General features: G+C 47.3%; 1 protein-coding gene across 1 annotated transcript; it reads left to right on the top strand.

The window, feature by feature from the left end:
- Positions 1-1142: 1142 nt before the first annotated feature.
- Positions 1143-16325, top strand: LOC8029170 (CRISP/Allergen/PR-1). The gene is made up of 5 exons (XM_002403475.5): positions 1143-1424; positions 2192-2294; positions 6716-6891; positions 11939-12051; positions 16130-16325. The coding sequence occupies exons 1-5, from the start codon at positions 1143-1145 to the stop codon at positions 16323-16325; spliced, it is 870 nt and encodes a 289-aa protein (XP_002403519.3).
- Positions 16326-16872: the final 547 nt, after the last annotated feature.

Here is a 16872-nt window from a genome sequence, read left to right as displayed (position 1 = left end):
CAAAATAGTCCGCTATATTTTCAAATGTTCGTACCGAAAAGCTGGCTGTTGACTTTCTACCCTCTTTCTTTTGGCCAACTAAACAATATGCGATTAATAAAGTCCCAATTTAAAATCATTTATCCCAGCCCAAAATTCGTTTCATGGCCCCTTTAAAAGTAAAAATGAATTTCTATGGCATCGTAAACTGCAAAGACTTTCATAACACTTACAACTACCTTGGGGGTGATTTGGAAAGGCTCGTGCATTTTAGAGCGCAGCTCTTAAGCGCCCGTTTCCGGCTTGAGCGGCGTCGGCGTCGGCGTAACCGCAAGGTCACGTGACCCCCAAGGTCACGTGACCCCCGCAAGGTCACGTGACCCCCCACGTCACGTGATCCCCCGAGGTCACGTGACCTTCAGGCCACACCTCCCTGTGAGGTCACGTGACCCCCCAGGTCACGTGGCCCCCGAGGTCGCGTGACACCCCAGGTTACGTGACCCCCCCCCAGGTCACGTGGCCCCCCAAGTCACGTGACCCTCCTGGTCACGTGCCCCCCCCCCCTCCGCGCCTTCAAGAGCTGCGCTCTAATTCGGCGTTACAGGGAATCGTAAACGGCTTTCATTTTTATTAGAGCTACTAAAGAGGAACTAACTTCATGGCGTCTTTTCTTATTTTCTGTCGCAATCGCCTAGAGTTGGACTTTCATTAAACATCATTCATCAATCTCCATCATTCCACGTCACCAAAAATCAACTTATGCACCAACGTCATAAAACCGTTTTCTACGGTACTTTAAACTCGGCTCGATCACCATCCTTAGTGAAAGAAACTCAATAAACGCATCAAATCTGAAATACCGCCAACGAAATCAGCGAAAATTGCGCTATTCAACAAAACAAAAAATACCCTGAAATAAATGTCAATCTGAAACGCGTCGCACACTCTGTGTGCCCCAGACATATACCCTAGAATTCTGTTTTCTTTTAAACATTATATTTCTGTTCTTCCAATTAATTTCACCGGGATTGCGGGACATATATAAAACGCTTTTTAGTAAGGTTGCAGTCATTTTGTTGCAGTGCTCTTTGTTCACGGGCTGAAGGAGACGCTAGTTCCAGGACCCAAGATATCTACGACCCCAAGCAGCTGACCAATACGTCATGAGACGCGCATCCAATTGCATGGCCAGTCTCCTCCTCCTGTCCGCTGCTTTACTTCCCGCCACTCTAGAGGGAGCCGTCTGCAAATCCGAATACAAGAATGCTCCGGGAGGGCTGGTGCACACCGCCTGCAAGCCACCAAACCGAAGATGTAAAATCACCAGCAGTGGACTCTCCAGCAGCAAGAAGACAGAGTTTCTCAAGGCGCACAACGACTATCGCATGAAGGTGGCCAAGGGGGATCTTCCCAATTTTCCTAAAGCGGCTGACATGCAGAAACTGGTGAGAAGTAACGCGGTTTCGCTGAAACGCGTTAGTACTATAGTACATGTGTAGTTTGGTCCTCTCTGTTTACCGTACCTTTCTGTTGGCCGTAGATTGGTCTGCGGACCATGCCGTTAAGGATCATTGATATGTTTGAGAAAAGAAACGCGCTGTTTCCTTTTTCAAAAACACCGGGTGCTAGCGCAGACATGTTTCGGTCACACCCTGTTATGCTTCCTTTCCGTGACGTCACGACAAGGATTTGTCTGACCGTGACGTCACGCGTTGTTTTCCTGGCTACTTGTCATCACCTCCCGACGACAAGATTGATAGTGCGTGCCAAGGGCACGGTGGAAGCTTGGAGTCATTGGGTCCACACCGACGAAGTGGACGCTCCGACACCGCTCTCTTACATCCGTCGATGAAACCGGAACTCATTCCAGTAGAGACTTTGTGGTGGGCGTTTGGCCAATCGTGGCAAGTCGAGCACAGCGACATTTTTGGTCGCGCATCTCACCAGTGTTATGTTTTGCTGTTCTTGCCTTTTTGATACGTGATTGCGACCGTATCGATAGATCCTTTTTCAAAACCCCATCAAGCAACATTGGCGGTTGCCATTTCTTTCACACGAAGCCCGTGATTGGATCCGAATACTCGCCGAATGCTAACGTCAGCCCTCGTCTCCAACGCACGCCCAGAGTCCAAGCCCAAACAATGACGTGATCAGATAATTGGCGCTGCAGCCCGATTGCGCGTATTTTTTAAAAGGAGTCTCTTTTGCGCAGATATGGGACGACGAGCTGGCCGAGGTTGCCCAAGCGCTCGCCGATCAGTGCACTGTATCAAACGGGGGAATAAAGCACGACAAGTATGACGAGAGGTTCACCGGTAAGTTCCGAGGTTGTTTTTTTTTTTCTTTTTTTTCAGGTGTACGCTTACGTGAGCTTCATAAGATTGCACAGTCGGCACTAAAATAATATTAGCTTAGAGGACCAACTGCCGGGTCGGCGAAAGAGTGACACGTGGCGCTGCAGTCACTGAGCGAAGACAAGATTGCCTCTAGGGTACCATTTTTGCGGGCCGGGGGCTGTCGTCTGACAACAGCCGGTTCCAAAGCAGAGTTTTGAACGACCATTGTTCTGCTTCTTGCCTTGGTCGGGAATGCATGATTGTGAACAGGGGTTATTTTCTTATGCTTGATTAGATCAGTGGTGTCTCTATTTTTAATTTACTGTTTTAACATAAGTGGTGGTTTAAGAGGCCGAACTGATCAATATTATAGATGACAGTATCTATCAAGTAAAAAAAAAATAGATTTGCAAACGATAACTGCCTGCAGAGCACCCCCAAGCCCGAAATGTGGAAACGGCTCGGTAACTCTCGCTTTCGGTGTGTTCGCGACAACCCAGCCACGCTTGTCCTAATTTTACCACTCCGGCTGATAATCACCTCTACTTTTAGTGCCGTCTGTACCTTTCGTTGTCTTTGTCTTACATGCTCGGAATGTCTACAACTAAACCATTCTTTGACATGCTCGTCGCGCTTTGCTACTGGGAAGGAGTAGAGAAGAGGAGGTCCAATAGTCGTGCCCCTAGCGGCTAATTGTAGAACTGCATTCATGTGTACACGGCCGGACTGGATTCGCCCGCTTCTTCTTTCACGTGGCCTGTTCCGTCGAAAGAAAAAGCATGTACTTCTTTCTGCGTTGGGGCGCTGCGACCCAACTATTTTTCCCGCTCCACCCTGCTGCTCACCGGGTTCTGTCTCGCGTGGCTCAATGGTTTAGTATTGTGTCCGGAACTCAAAGTCAAGATCAGTTAATATTTCTGGTTTTTCTTTCCACTAGCTGCACAGCGATGAATCGCTAAGCACCTCCTTAAAAGCATACCAAGGAAGAACCTTGGTGCCATCGATAAATCTTCGTCAACAGTTGCGTGTAGCAGGCACTTTATACCGGGGGATTATATCCCGGGATTCCGCATAAAAAAGCTAGTCCTGTAGCCATGCTTACGATGTTCGATGAGGCTTCGAATGACCTAATGCCTGCACTCCAAAAAGCCCGAAGAGAACCCCTTTTGAAACAGTCGGCACCTGTGCCGAAAAGCAGGAAACAAAAGGCATATGTGTGTTAGCTCCCCAAGGAGATTGTGAACAGACTGAGCAAGATTAACCAAGCGGCTCCCAAAAACGCCCCTCATATTTTTAACTGCATAGCCCCAGAAAGTTGCTCTGAAATATATTAATGAAACTTCTTGCGGCCTCGCTGCGACTCAGCTCCCGGCTGCCCAGTGGCGCTTCCAACCTACTGTGTGACAGTGCCGCATTGCAACCATAGGTGCTGTCATGCCTCTCTGGAGATGCCATAAGACAGTGAGCACGTTTCCAATCCGGTTGCTTATGGGGTTTCAGCTTTTCCCCAGATATTCTGCTTACGCTATATTCTGCACGTGCATTTTAACCTCCCTCCCTCCCCCTCCCTCCCACCCCCTCCTTTTTCCGAAAAAAGATTACCGGACCCACCATGGCTCCCATCAAGGTGTGTCCCTCTCGCGGGTGTCAAGATCCTGGAAGAAACGCTAGCGAAAAGGACGAGAGGGCGCAATCTTCGCTGTTGTCGGGCTTTCCCATCTCGTGCTAATTTTGGTTTCCGTCGACTGTCCAGCTGCAGAGCAACTTCAAGCAGAACAGGTGTCTGCTGCAACCACCTGCAAAACCGTTCCACCCCCAGGATTCCGGCAGGCAACCGCATGCTAGAGTGGCTTGCACTGTATCACGTTCCTTTTTCTTTCTCCACCAACTCCGCATTGGCGGGGATGCTGTCACCTGAGCCGAGCTGCATCTTACCGTCGTGGTGGAAAGCGATCTTGCAGGTGCCGAGTTTTGGGTGGATCATGTTTCTCGCTTTGTGTTTGCGATATATATATATCCTACAATAAATCAAACGAATTGCAAGGTTTCTTGATCATCGCACGTTATGTACAGCCACTGGGTACAATATAATATGGTTGCTTCTGCTGGTTTTCCTTTTTTTTTTTAACGGGAGCTGTAGATGACAAATAGGACTATAGCGTTGCTCGTGTCTCGGCGCTTGTGGATCGATACGCAAAACGCCACAGGTACACTTGGGAACCGAGGGCCCTACAACAACGCGCAGCTACGGCTTGCTCGTAAACCGAAAGCGAAGACACGACTCGTCGATCGCTACGGTTCTATCGAGGGCATAGAGGGAAACAAGATATAAATGACGGGACGACGGCGCACGCGCGGCGCGTCGCCGCACTATTTTCTTTGTTCTGGACGCCGCAGTACACCACCTCATGCTCGCGCCGCCCAGTTTGGTTATTTATTGGAGAATAGGACAAAAATAAGGGCACGACATTGGCCGAAGGTGTTTCAGTAACCTTGGGCGTGATGATTAGCAAATGTTGTGACCAGCGATTAGCAATAAATATTCACCTGGCGCGGCGAATGAGCTTCACAAATACCCTCCAGTCTAAATTTCTAGGCAAGCATGTATTCAAGTGTTTTACTTCAGCACGCTAGAGTTGAAATTTGCGACTCTTCGTAACCGAAAGGACAGCGCACATGGCGTAGTTGTCACGGCAACATTCAGAATGGATTCAATCTTTCACTTGATTGCAATCGTGGCCGCGGTCACGACTGAGTGGACCAAGGAGGTTATAATGGGCAGGAGGTGGCGTCCCTATCCCCAATGCATGGAGCGAAGTGTAACGGAAGTAGGCGTGGCCACGAGCCGCAACGAGCATTTCTTGACCAATGGGAAGCCTAGTGAGTGGGCGCCGCCATTAATTTCGCTGCAAACAACCGCGTTGCGATGACATTTCCGTGGCAACGCTATTGTGTGCACCGAAAGTAATGGCGGCACCCACTGTCATTTGAAACAGCGCTTGACGGGAGGAATCGTAGGTCCGAGCGGAGCCGGAGCTTCGAGCACGAGCATAGAGCTTTGGACAGTGCACAGATCGCACGAGCGCGCATGCAAACCAGGAGCGTACAGAACAACGGGCTCGCGCTTCCAGCTCTGACTTGGCTCGCACATAATGTGGAACTAAGTATAAACACTCACGCTGCAAAGCATTTGCATCGTGGACGCCCACGGCGGACGCCGACCGCATCGAAAGCTAGCCTCGTGAAGCACACGCCGGAGCAGATTAGAAAGCAGACGAACCGCCGGTGCGCTACCCCACGGCCTCGGAACGGGTGCGCAAGGCAGTCTGGGATTAAACGCCTCTTCCGGTTTCACTCAGGCTGACGTCATGCCGGGTCCTGTCTGTTTAAAGTCCTTAGAGTGGACGGTAAAAACTACAGATTCGGCTCCGTGGGGGTTTTGACCCTAACTTCAAACGCGCACCCCACTTTCGCAGTTTCGCCTCGTGTTTCAGAAAATTTTTCTCGTCAATATCACCTTTTCTGGCTCAGGTAACACACTCAGCACTTTGAAACTTCCCTTTCCCATCAATATCTTACAGTTATTCACTCGTGTACTTTCAGCCTCGTACAGAAACAAAACGTACCCGCGCCGTGGTACGCGAATCCTTCAATGTCATTTCAGACATTTTTACTTCGCAAGTTTTCCAGCCCGGCTCCCGCCGGCTGCTGGCTCCTCCTATTGACCAGACCCTACCTATATACGGCTCTGGCGCCGCAGCGCCTGCCGTATCTCCTGTGAAAACGACGGTCGTTTCCCGCAGTGCAGCCTAGAATCCAACGTGGCCGTCCCGGGAGCGCCATTGCCATACTCTGCTCCGCTAGCGGAGCATATACAGTTCCTTCACAGCATGGCACCTCTGTGCAAATTGCGTCTAGTGTATGTTTCGTGAACGAGAAGTCTGTAAGCACCAATGGGTGCCTAGGTGTTTTGGTCCATAGATGAGAACTGCTTGTCACTGCAGCACCACTGCTAGCCGAGAATCTTTTACGTGCATGACGCAGTAGTGATACACGACCGCACGCTGGTGTGATTCTAGTCCTGCTTGAAACGGGCAGAAATGGGGATTAAGCTCACTGGTCGCTGGGTTCTGCAGCAAAAACTTTCGCTCCGCGTTCTTCGAGCTGCGGTGCGTTGACACGGTGGGTCATCGATCCCTCGCACTTCTCTTACGTCGGCAGTCGGAACTCAAGGGACAACTATTGAGGGCGCGGTAAGCACACTAGTCAGATACGCGCTCCAAGCACCATAGACTAGAAGTTAAAAAAAAAAGAACAGACGTGCCCTTGAAGCTGTTAGTATCTGCGGCGGGTGAAAGCACCCGAAATCTAATTGTCTCTTTTATTTTCTCTTATCCCAGTAAAGTTTAAACAAGTCGGACAGAACTTGGGCTGGGCTGCGGCTTCGTTCGATGATCCTGACGTGGACGTGATAGGTCAAGTGACTCGATGGTTCAACGAATACCAGTATTTTAATCCGGCCGGGATCCATAGCTTAAGGCATCAGTCGGGACCGGCGGTGGGACACTTCACACAGGTGAGCATTTCTGTTCGACGTCCTTTCTTTATGGTTCATGAAATATCCCGCGTAGTCTGACCGTGACTCTCTTGTTTCGGAGAAAGAATCGATCTTCTTTTTAAAGCTTAATCGTAAGCATGTAATACAGGTCTGCAACTGTTTGTGAAGGAGAGATCCCTGCGAAAACAAAAATATATGCTGTCGAGACAGGGCGGGGACGCTTTGGCTAAGTTGTGCTGAAAAATATAGAATAAAATGTTTTCTTTTTTTATGTATTGACACCTATAGGTTTATATCTCGTTTCAGCTTAAATCCAGACGCAGCCTAGGCTACTAGCTAAAAGGATCAATCAAGAAGCGTGAAATGCGCAAGTCACTGTGTATTTTATGTTTATGATCGGTTCAGCGATGCTAGAACACGTGCATGATGACGGCCATGATGACGGTGCGCTTTTAACGCTGTCGGGTTGGTCCCATGAGCTCGTAGCGTCGGCTTCGTCTGGACTGAAAGTGAAACGAAGTATGAGACCCGCGTTCAGACTGACCGAACAAGTGTCCCAAATGAAAGCTTATGCAGCGCTCGTGTCCCGCTTTAGCCTCAAGTATGTGGCGTGGATTCTCCAGCAACACGAGACTTGTTATCTATGCTCCTTTTTACTTCAAAAGCCGTAGTAAAAAGCAGTCCGGCACCTTGCGAAGCGTAACTAATTTCCCTCTTTATGTGAAGAATGAAGATTCGTGTCGGTTAATTTTAGACTAGATATATGTATATTATCTTATCAAGATATAGGCAAACACCAAGAGTACCTCTTCTTTCTCAGATATCCAAATCTGGTAAGAAATGCTCGCGCGGCGAATAATAATGCGCTAAAGTTGTTGTTGTTGTTTTTTGTTTTTGTTTTTTTGTCTCGAGGTGGCAACGAGTGTAGGTGTTCTCGCCGCCAGCGTACATTTTATCAATCATGATGTAACCCCTGACGCTATACACCAACTCAACTCTTCTACGTCACGCCGCGGTGGTGGCGCGCCGGACGCACTTCCGGTCTCGGGCGGTGGGCAGAAGTCGCCGTGCCAGACATGCATTCCTGCGTTCCTTTGGAAGAAACGAGACAAAAAACCTGCCTTCTCGTCAAAATGCTGCGATGGGGGCTTTACCAAGAGAGTCTGGGAAGGTTTGAAGATCAGTTTTCATGTGTTTTTGCACCCCCCGTTCGTCCGAGAACGTGGATAGCAGCCGTGAAAAGGGCAAACCTGACGCTGTCGAACTACGATTGCGTGTGCGGGCCACAATTTGTAGTCGCCAGATGTATTTGCTTTGTTCCAACATGACCGAGAGAAAACCCCCAAGTTGTCCGGACCACCCACGGATTCAGTGCGTCTTCAAATTCACACGGCCGCCTGATCGTTCGAACTTTCGTCTGCTCTTTCAAACTTGTCTGCTTTTTGTCGTCTGCTCGTTCAAACAAAAGCGGCCCGTAGTCTAAACTTTGACCCGATGATTGCAATAAGAAGTAATTGCAGGCCTCAAAAGACTTAAGTAGGCTCGGTGTAAACAGTAGATACAAGATGTTAATTATTGGTACCGGTGGCCATCACCCACGCGAAAATCAGTCCACTTCCAGCTGGATTATGGAACTGGAAATGAGGCAGTCCAGCTGGATTCCAGCTGGGTCCAGCTGGACTGCCTCATTTCCAGTTCCATAATCCAGCTGGAAGTGGACTGATTTTCGCCTGGGCACCTACTTGTTACGCTTTGTCTGTTCCCGCTTCCGATTTTCAGTATCGATGTCGATCATCGCTGCTACCTTTTACACTTTTGCAGCACGAGCGACGTCGCGACCGAAAATAGCTACAAGAATCTCATCATGGTTTTGGCGTCCATTCTGCAGCGTTCATGCGAATGAATCACCGCACGTCAAATTATTTACGGAAAGTTTAGCGGCGTAACGAGCCTTGATAATTTCGCTCAGGCGATTGAAGTGGTAAGACATTGCGATGAGGACGTAGAATCGACAACTCCAACGCGAAAAAGAGTATGCAGACTCACACAGACGCCGACAACGTGACATTCGAATGGTTTGTTGACGCGGGACGCGGTGCTTCTTGCCCGTACTCCATTGCGCGTGCGTTCGAACTGTCGTCTGCTCTTTCAAACTTGGCTGCTTTTTGTCGTTAGTTCGTTCAAACGACAGCGGCTCGTAAACAAAACGTTCACCCGGTAATTGCGATAAGAACTAAGTGCAGGCCTCAAAACACTTTTGAAGGTTGGTTGGGGTAAGTCTGCTAAGTGTAAACAGATACAAAAAGTTGTTGATCATTGTTACCAGTGGCCATCACCGACTTGTAATGCCCGATTCTACTTGAGGTTTTCAGTATCGATGTCCACCATCTCAGCTACGGTCCACGCTTTTGCAGTCCGAGCGACGTCGCGACTGAAAATAGCGAGCAGAATCTCGACGTGGGAGTCAGGCCTTAGCGCCCATTCTGCGGCGTCCACGTAAAATGAATCGCCGCACGTCACATTATCCACGCAAAGTTTTGCCTCGATAGTTTTGCTGAAGCCGCTCAAGTAGTCAGACATTGTTAGGAGGACGTAGAATCAACAATTCCAACGCGAAAAAGAGCACGGGGACTCCCACCGACGCCGACAACAACGCAATTCAATGGTCTGTTTATGGGCGACGGCGGGCTTCTTGCCCACCATCCACGGCGCATGCGCGGCGCCGGTGACGTCCGCTAGGGGCGCTCCGGTTTGTTTGTAAACATGAGTTGGTGTATAGTGAAAGAAAATTTAAAAAAAAAACTAACAGAAATCTTTTTAGTTGAACAAGAAAAAATACCTTTGGTTGAGTGCTACTTCACGTGCGTGTATTATGTCCCGTCACCTTTCTGCTATTTGTATTGTGGTCAAGAATTGCGTCTATTGGCGATATGCGCAACCAAAGGCGTCGCTGTGGTTGGCCTTCCGCGATTGACCGGACGCTCGCTATGACGTCGTGAGTAGGATGATCTCTGTTCTTGACGACGGAAATAACAGCAAACTCAGACTCCCAACTCTCGCCACGGTGTTCATTTTGGGAACGTGATCCCTAGGCTTTCAACTCGGTTTCCATGCGCACCGTTGAACTTGTCGCTAACTACTAATAACCTCGGTCGTGACGTGAGAAATATAAATCGTAAGGGGGCGCCACCGAAACAGATCGTCGCGCATTGGGACAACAAGTTATTTTAAAGAGCGTTTTCTCGTTGTGTCTCCCCTGCACAGTTGAAGAAGGAAAAACAAATTCGTATGTGCAAAACTAATTCCTAGCAAACATATCGGAACTTACATACAGGTTGATATTTTTTAATGGAAACAGAATTTTTGAACTGGTGTGCAAACTGCTGGGTGAATGCCGTCTTCGATAATTATTTCTCGAGTTCGGCAAACATTTGTTGAGGGAATAATCGGCATGGTAAGTCGGCTAATTAACTAAAATATTGTTTGGTAACTTTTTAATTACTGATTCTACGGGTCGTGTTCCAATCGGAGAAATCATTGTAATTACTTTTAGAGGCCAGACCAAATATTTTGGAAAACTGGGTTAGTTTTTGAGATATTATTTATTCAAATGTAACGTTTTTAGCCCTATTAAAATATGGCGCGACAAAAGCGGGCCGCAAGCTCTGCCCTCATTATAAGCTCGCTCGATTCACCTGCTCATACAGCGCCGGTTCAGAAAAGTGTAGGGCCGTGTACGTGTATGGTGTATTGAGATATGACCGGAAAAAGACCGCCCTATACTTTTGTGCACCAGTGCACGAGGTGTATGTAAATAGAAAGAGCCTGATGACGCTAATAATAGTGACTACGTCACTCCTCCAAGCGTCATTGGGGGCAGTGCTCGTGGCGCGATTTTTGCGCGCAATTTTTATATCAAGTTGAAATTCGTGAAGATGAATTATTATCTCAAACACTAATAAAATCTCGAAAATTGTTTTAAATGGTAGTGTCATAGCAATTGCCGTTGATTCTGGGATTGCAACATGGCCCGTAGCACCTGGAATTCAACAAATTAATTAACGTTTCTTAGCTAATTAACAAACTTGCCATGACGATTATTCCCTAAGCTAAGGTCCGCTAAACTTGAGAAACATTTAGCGAAAGTAGCATTCATCTAAGGGATTACACTCTTTGTTTTAATTTTGTGCCCATTGAGACATATCACCCTGAATCTTACATATGATAGGTTCTTATATGATTTAAAGCTTCCCATAAGCTCTTTCGCAATGTTGGCGGTGACGCGTTGCAAGTAACGGCGTTACCGGTAACGCTATACTTTTTTATCGTAACGTAGTAACGTACTCGTTACGTTTTCAAAGCAGTAATTGGTAACGTAATTGCGTTGCTCATTTCAAGTAACGGGTAACGCAGTTACGTTAGTCGTTACATCTTTCAAAAACCTGAAAAAGTACACTTATATTTTTTTTCGGGCTTCTGTAGTTCGTTTTACCTAATGTCCAGAGGCAACCGACGTTATCGAATTGATGTTACCAATCGGACAGCATCAAAAGGGCAACATCATGGTGTTCGTCGTGTGTCTGTACGAGTTCTATCATCGCTGTACCAATCATAAACAAAAAGAACCCAGTGACTTGCGTTTTTAACCCTGCTTGACTGACCCCATTAGTTTGTAGCGTCGGCCGCGTCTGGACTTAAACTGGCTGAAACAAAATATAGTCGGCAAGTCATTAATTATTGTACTCATTCCGCACACCTTCAAAATGTTGTCTGGCTTTCCCCACGCAAAAAGTTCCGCTTAAAAAAAAAACAAAAAAAAAGCTTCCGTTCTTTGTCTCGGTGTCTAAAAAACGCTGTCGTAAAAACAAAAACGCTGTTAGCCCCAATTCATAAATAAAAAGTAACGCAAAAGTAACGTGCGTTACTTTTCATTGGTAACGGTAGCGCGTTCCCTTATTTTGGAAGTAACGAGTAATGTATTTTGTTTATTTTTTTCCGGTAACGCCTACAACACTGCACACATTTACATTGTTGTTTTCTTCCACTACTAAAATGTTACTTGCAGGTCATTTGGGCGGCCACTGAAGCCGTTGGCTGCGGCATGGCCCGGTACACCTTACAAAATGATAGAAGCGGAACACCCTACCAAAAACTGTACGTCTGCAATTACGGCCCAGGGTGAGTATATACGTAAAGTTATTATAATGTACGCCAGAGGTTCAACTGGCGCTAGTGTGGTGCTGCTTCAAATTGAAGCAGACAGCAACCAGTCGAAAATTTATTTCCGCTGATGATTTCCTGTGGGGAAACGCGGGTTCCTTGTTTCTTCGCGCTTGATTAAAATAGCAAATAGTGCGAATGATTGTAACGTAGTAACTAGCTTGGAACATTTATGAATCACGGGAATGAAAAACATTTTCAGTTACAAAGTTTTTTATTGAATTTATGGCACTGAACACGGTGCTAAAGCAGTCTCATTAGTGCTATTATGTGCACTGTTGGACACTGTTAGCGCGAATACGGCATCGGCGCTTCTCAGCAAAGGGGATTTACGTGCAAGACAAACGAAGAACATTTGGAAAAAACACTGGATCAGTAACTCCCTGTGCATGAAGACCACCAAAATATATTGAAGGCCGAGAAAATATAGTCATATTTAACATATATACGTACTGCTTCATTCTCACTGGCATATGTGAATATATGCTTTGGAAATAGGAGCCAGAAAAGTTCGATAAGAACTTCCCGGCTTAGGAAATATTAATAATAAAAAAAAAATTATAGTTCACGTATTATATTATTTACGTTTTGAATGTTTTTAACCGATCGTAAAGATGCACGACGGGGTCATTCTCATATCGGGACAAGAGTGGCATATTAGCAACATATAGGTGTCACTGAAATGCTCGCGACATCCGACAGCGTGACACTCTGGCGTTTGTGACGTCACTCGCTGCCACTTTGGGACTACTCTCGACGCATGGGCGGAATGGGACACTCAACAAAGCTGTCGAAGACGTGCGTACCAGTGTTGCGGAATGGGCACCTCCACTCCATTCCCATTCCATTCTGAGAATTAGAGTTTTCGTTAAATAAATTTGTTTCAACTCCTAGGAATGAGGACACTGGGCCCATTGCCATTCCTGGATTGACTGAATCGTTCCATTCCATTCCTCTAATTCCTAAACGTAAAAATTGGCAATTGACAGCTACATTGTGAATCTTACCGGCATAAGCAGCATAAAGCTGACATTATCAAATGCATAGACAATTGCAAAAAATGCTGTAGGCCACGAAAAAACACTGGTTCTAGTAAGCTCACGGTGCCGGATTGCCTGAGGTGACTCGTAGCGTCCGCAGCGGTCCATCGCAAGGTGAAACAAGGTATGCAGAGACTAAATTCAAAGAAAATGTACGGACATCCGCTAGCTTGCTGGTAACCCTAACCCACTTGATTGTAAAACATATAACACAGAAAACAAGCATCAGAACAAAGACCAAGGAAAAGGCAGACTTACAATTAAAATTGCAGCATATAAAAAAAAAAAAAAAAAACAAGCATCGGAGCAAAGCGCAAGAGGAGAAGAAAGAAGTGAAGCCTCTTTGTTCTAATGCCGAAGCAAACCCAGATTTCTGACTTCAAAGTAGTACTCGCGAATGAACGTGGAAGGCAGCAGGGTTGGCCACCTGCTAAACAACGCTCCTCAAACTATAAGATACAATAACTGCTCATCTTTCGGTGGCGCGCGAGTCAACCAGCTATCAGAGCTCTGCGAGTTATGAGTCGCTCGCCGCTCCCAGATCACTGTCTGTGCGCGCGCGTGCATTCTTCATGCCATCGAGAAAAAAAAAAAAAAGACAAGAAGGACGATGAGAAGCCGTGCAGGCCAGTTTCTTTCTTTGCCGCTCCCTTCGTTCCTTTTGCTTGGTGCTTGGTTTCTTGTTTCGCTCTCCTGTAACACCAGTAAAGCCCATCGCCTGCGCATCCGTGAACAGCGCCCCCCCCCCCCCCCCCCCTCCTCCCTCCGCTCTTTGCTTTGACGCATGTTTTTTGTATTGCATTCTTTTGCGTATCAGTTTTTTTATAGATCCACGCCAGCTAGCGGTTTCCCGCTCATTTTATTTCTGAGCAACTGACCCGCTGACTGGCTCGGTTAACCTGAACGTAACCCCCGCACCCCCCCCCCCCCCCCACACACACACACACACATACACACACAAAAAGAATCAAAAATAAGGAACCGGGCCCATTTCATTCCCATTCCATTCCGGTCAAAACGCATCAAACTCCATTCCCATTCCATTCCCCTCAACGTTGCCGCCATTCCATTCCCATTCCATCCCGTGGTCGCGAAAATGCATAATGATTCCGGAATCATTCCAAATCCGGAGTGGCAACTCCGCAACTATGGTGCGTACCAGGCATTGTGTACTCTTGGTGAAAAATTGAAAGGAAAGGTATCTCGAAGCGTAGTTGGCAAAGTGCCTAATACCCCAATAACTATGGCGTCAAATACTCGTGCAGATGTTCGCGTGTTCCTTTTCTTTTGTAATGGAGTTTATATACCCTTTCCACTTAGCTAAAAAAAGGAGAAAGAAAGGTATGCGCTGTGATTCTGAGCATGGTTTTTGGATTCATACGCCAAGCTCTCTGCGTAAATCGCAGCTGCAAACTCTTACTTTTTTTACTCCTTTTTTAAGACGAATTATATACGTGTTTAGAGCGCAGCTCTTAGGCGCCCGTTTCCGGGATGGGCGGCGTCGGCGTAAACACGCGCGCTTCATTATGGGACGTTTCCCCGCTAAAGTTAGCGGGGAATTTTTCTCCTCTGAATTTAGCGGGGAACATTTTCCGAAAAAATTAGTGGGTTACGTTTCCCCGCTAAATTTCCCCGCTAAAAGAGGAAATTGACGTCGTGTGACCTCGACACCAATTCAGTTTCTCCGTTAAATTTAGTGGGGAAATTGACGCCACGACTTCGCGTCACGTCACCCATGAACATATTCAGCGGCAGGAGGAGAGGATGAAGAAAGGAGGAGTAAGAAAGGAGGAGGAGAGGAAGAAGGGGGAAGATGCGGTGGAGGAGGAAGAGGGGACGGTACGAAGGGGCAGGAGAGCCATATCCTCCCCTCCTCCTCCACCTCGTCAAGAGCTGTGCTCTAGTTTTGCATTACAGAGATTTGTAAACGTCTTTCATTTTTTTTTATATCTTAGAAGAATAATGGTAATTGTGTTGTCTGTTTGTTACACGGCGATAGGTTAGTCACCTACAATGGAGATCTAGTGTCTCCGCGTTTGGTGAGAAGCATGGAGTGGCGGTGGGAAGCTTCCGGGGGTGACATGATGCCACCAGAGAGGATGCTAGAAGTTTAAAGGAGCACGCCGCCAACGATGGCCAAAACAATTGTTGTTTTAGTCATCGGTGGCGGCATGCCTCTGGCATCACTTCTGGTGGTGTCATGTCACCCCCGGAAGCTTCCTACCTCCGTGATGACAAGTTTATCTAGTGCAGTACCACTGGTAACCTGGGGTTTTCAACGTGCACCACGCAGTAGAGATACACGACCGCACTCCGGTACGATGCTCATTCAGATCGAAACGGACAGGAGCCGAAATCGAACCTGGGATCCGTGGGTTCAGCAAAGCGAGCGTTCGCTCCACGTGCTCCGCTAGGCCACCGATCCTTTCTTTTTATATATATATTTCTTTCCTGACATTATTTATTCACGACAAATACCCTTTTAAATACACTTCTAACACAGTTAAGCAGAATTGCGACTGCCGCATACTGATTAAAACGATCTTGATATGACTGGCCCGTCTAGGACCAGCAAACCAATCGTGGCCATCGTCTAAAGTTTTATATACACTTCTCATATCTGGCTGATGCTTTGAGACAAATGCTGGCACACATTTAGCGCATCTAGATCGGCGTACCTCGCCGTCATGCGGCTCTTCCAGATACCGCGTAAACCAATGACCACAAGTCACGTAGTGAGTTTGGCTACAGCCAAGAAACGTATCCCGCGCGCGTGAAATCAAGGTCCTTTTTCTGGGTTCGTTCCAGAACATCCCAACAGAACACAGTTTCCCAAGAATCTAAACACATGTGTTCTATCGATTCGGCCTTTTTGCATGACAAACCGTTTAAAGTCCTAGGAAAAAATACGCCCTTTTAATGATCCCTATTTCTTAGACTGAATATATGCGTACCGGGTCCTAAAAGAGATGTCAATATGTTGCCTTGTTTTTCAGTGGAAACGTGGCGAGAAGGCCGATCTATGAAGCCGGCGAACCCTGCAGCAAGTGCCCTCAGGAGACCACCTGTCAACGGGAAATGGGACTCTGTGCATCGCCGCACGACTCAGGCGGATTCGGCGCATCCTCCGCCAGCTGCCTCGCGCTCATAACTGTTGCGTTAATGGTGGTTGCGTTGCCAGGCGCTGGGTAACGCTGATATCTTCATTCCTTATCGTGTCAAGCCAAATTTTGAAGAAAAAAGTACTGCTAAAAAATTATTTTACCCGCAGAAACACAGTTCAGGTGAAAATAAATGTTTTCCCCTCCACTGCAATGTGTCGACCTTCAACCTTGCGCGCGTGCTATAAAACGGGCAGTAACAGAAATAGTTCTAAGAGACAAACATCATTAAAACATCGCAGTCTATACCCATTCACTCCGATTGTTCCAGTGGCATCATTTTATGGTAAGTACCTTAATGCGATGTCGCGACCAGGTTTTGCCCGTCACTGTGACTTCACCGCTTATGATCCTCGCTACTTATGATCTTATTGCCGCGCACACGGCTTGCTAAGCAGGCAGCGCGCTCGTAGCCGAATCGTTATCGGGCTTGGCTCCCACGGAAAGGGCCGAGGTTTGATGACTGGTAGCATATACGCACCTTTTTGTTATCTCTGTAGATGTCGCGTTCTGGTCAATTCGAGAGTCCTGTTGCTTGTTCAAGGTACGAATGTTCTACGCGCCGAACCTTCTATGCC

This window comes from Ixodes scapularis, unplaced genomic scaffold, assembly GCF_016920785.2.
Source record: "Ixodes scapularis isolate PalLabHiFi unplaced genomic scaffold, ASM1692078v2 PGA_scaffold4__175_contigs__length_147842914, whole genome shotgun sequence".
In the NCBI taxonomy this organism is placed as follows: domain Eukaryota; kingdom Metazoa; phylum Arthropoda; class Arachnida; order Ixodida; family Ixodidae; genus Ixodes; species Ixodes scapularis.
The sequence above is the reverse complement of the archived record's forward strand: the minus strand, read 5'-3'. Positions and strand labels throughout refer to the sequence as shown.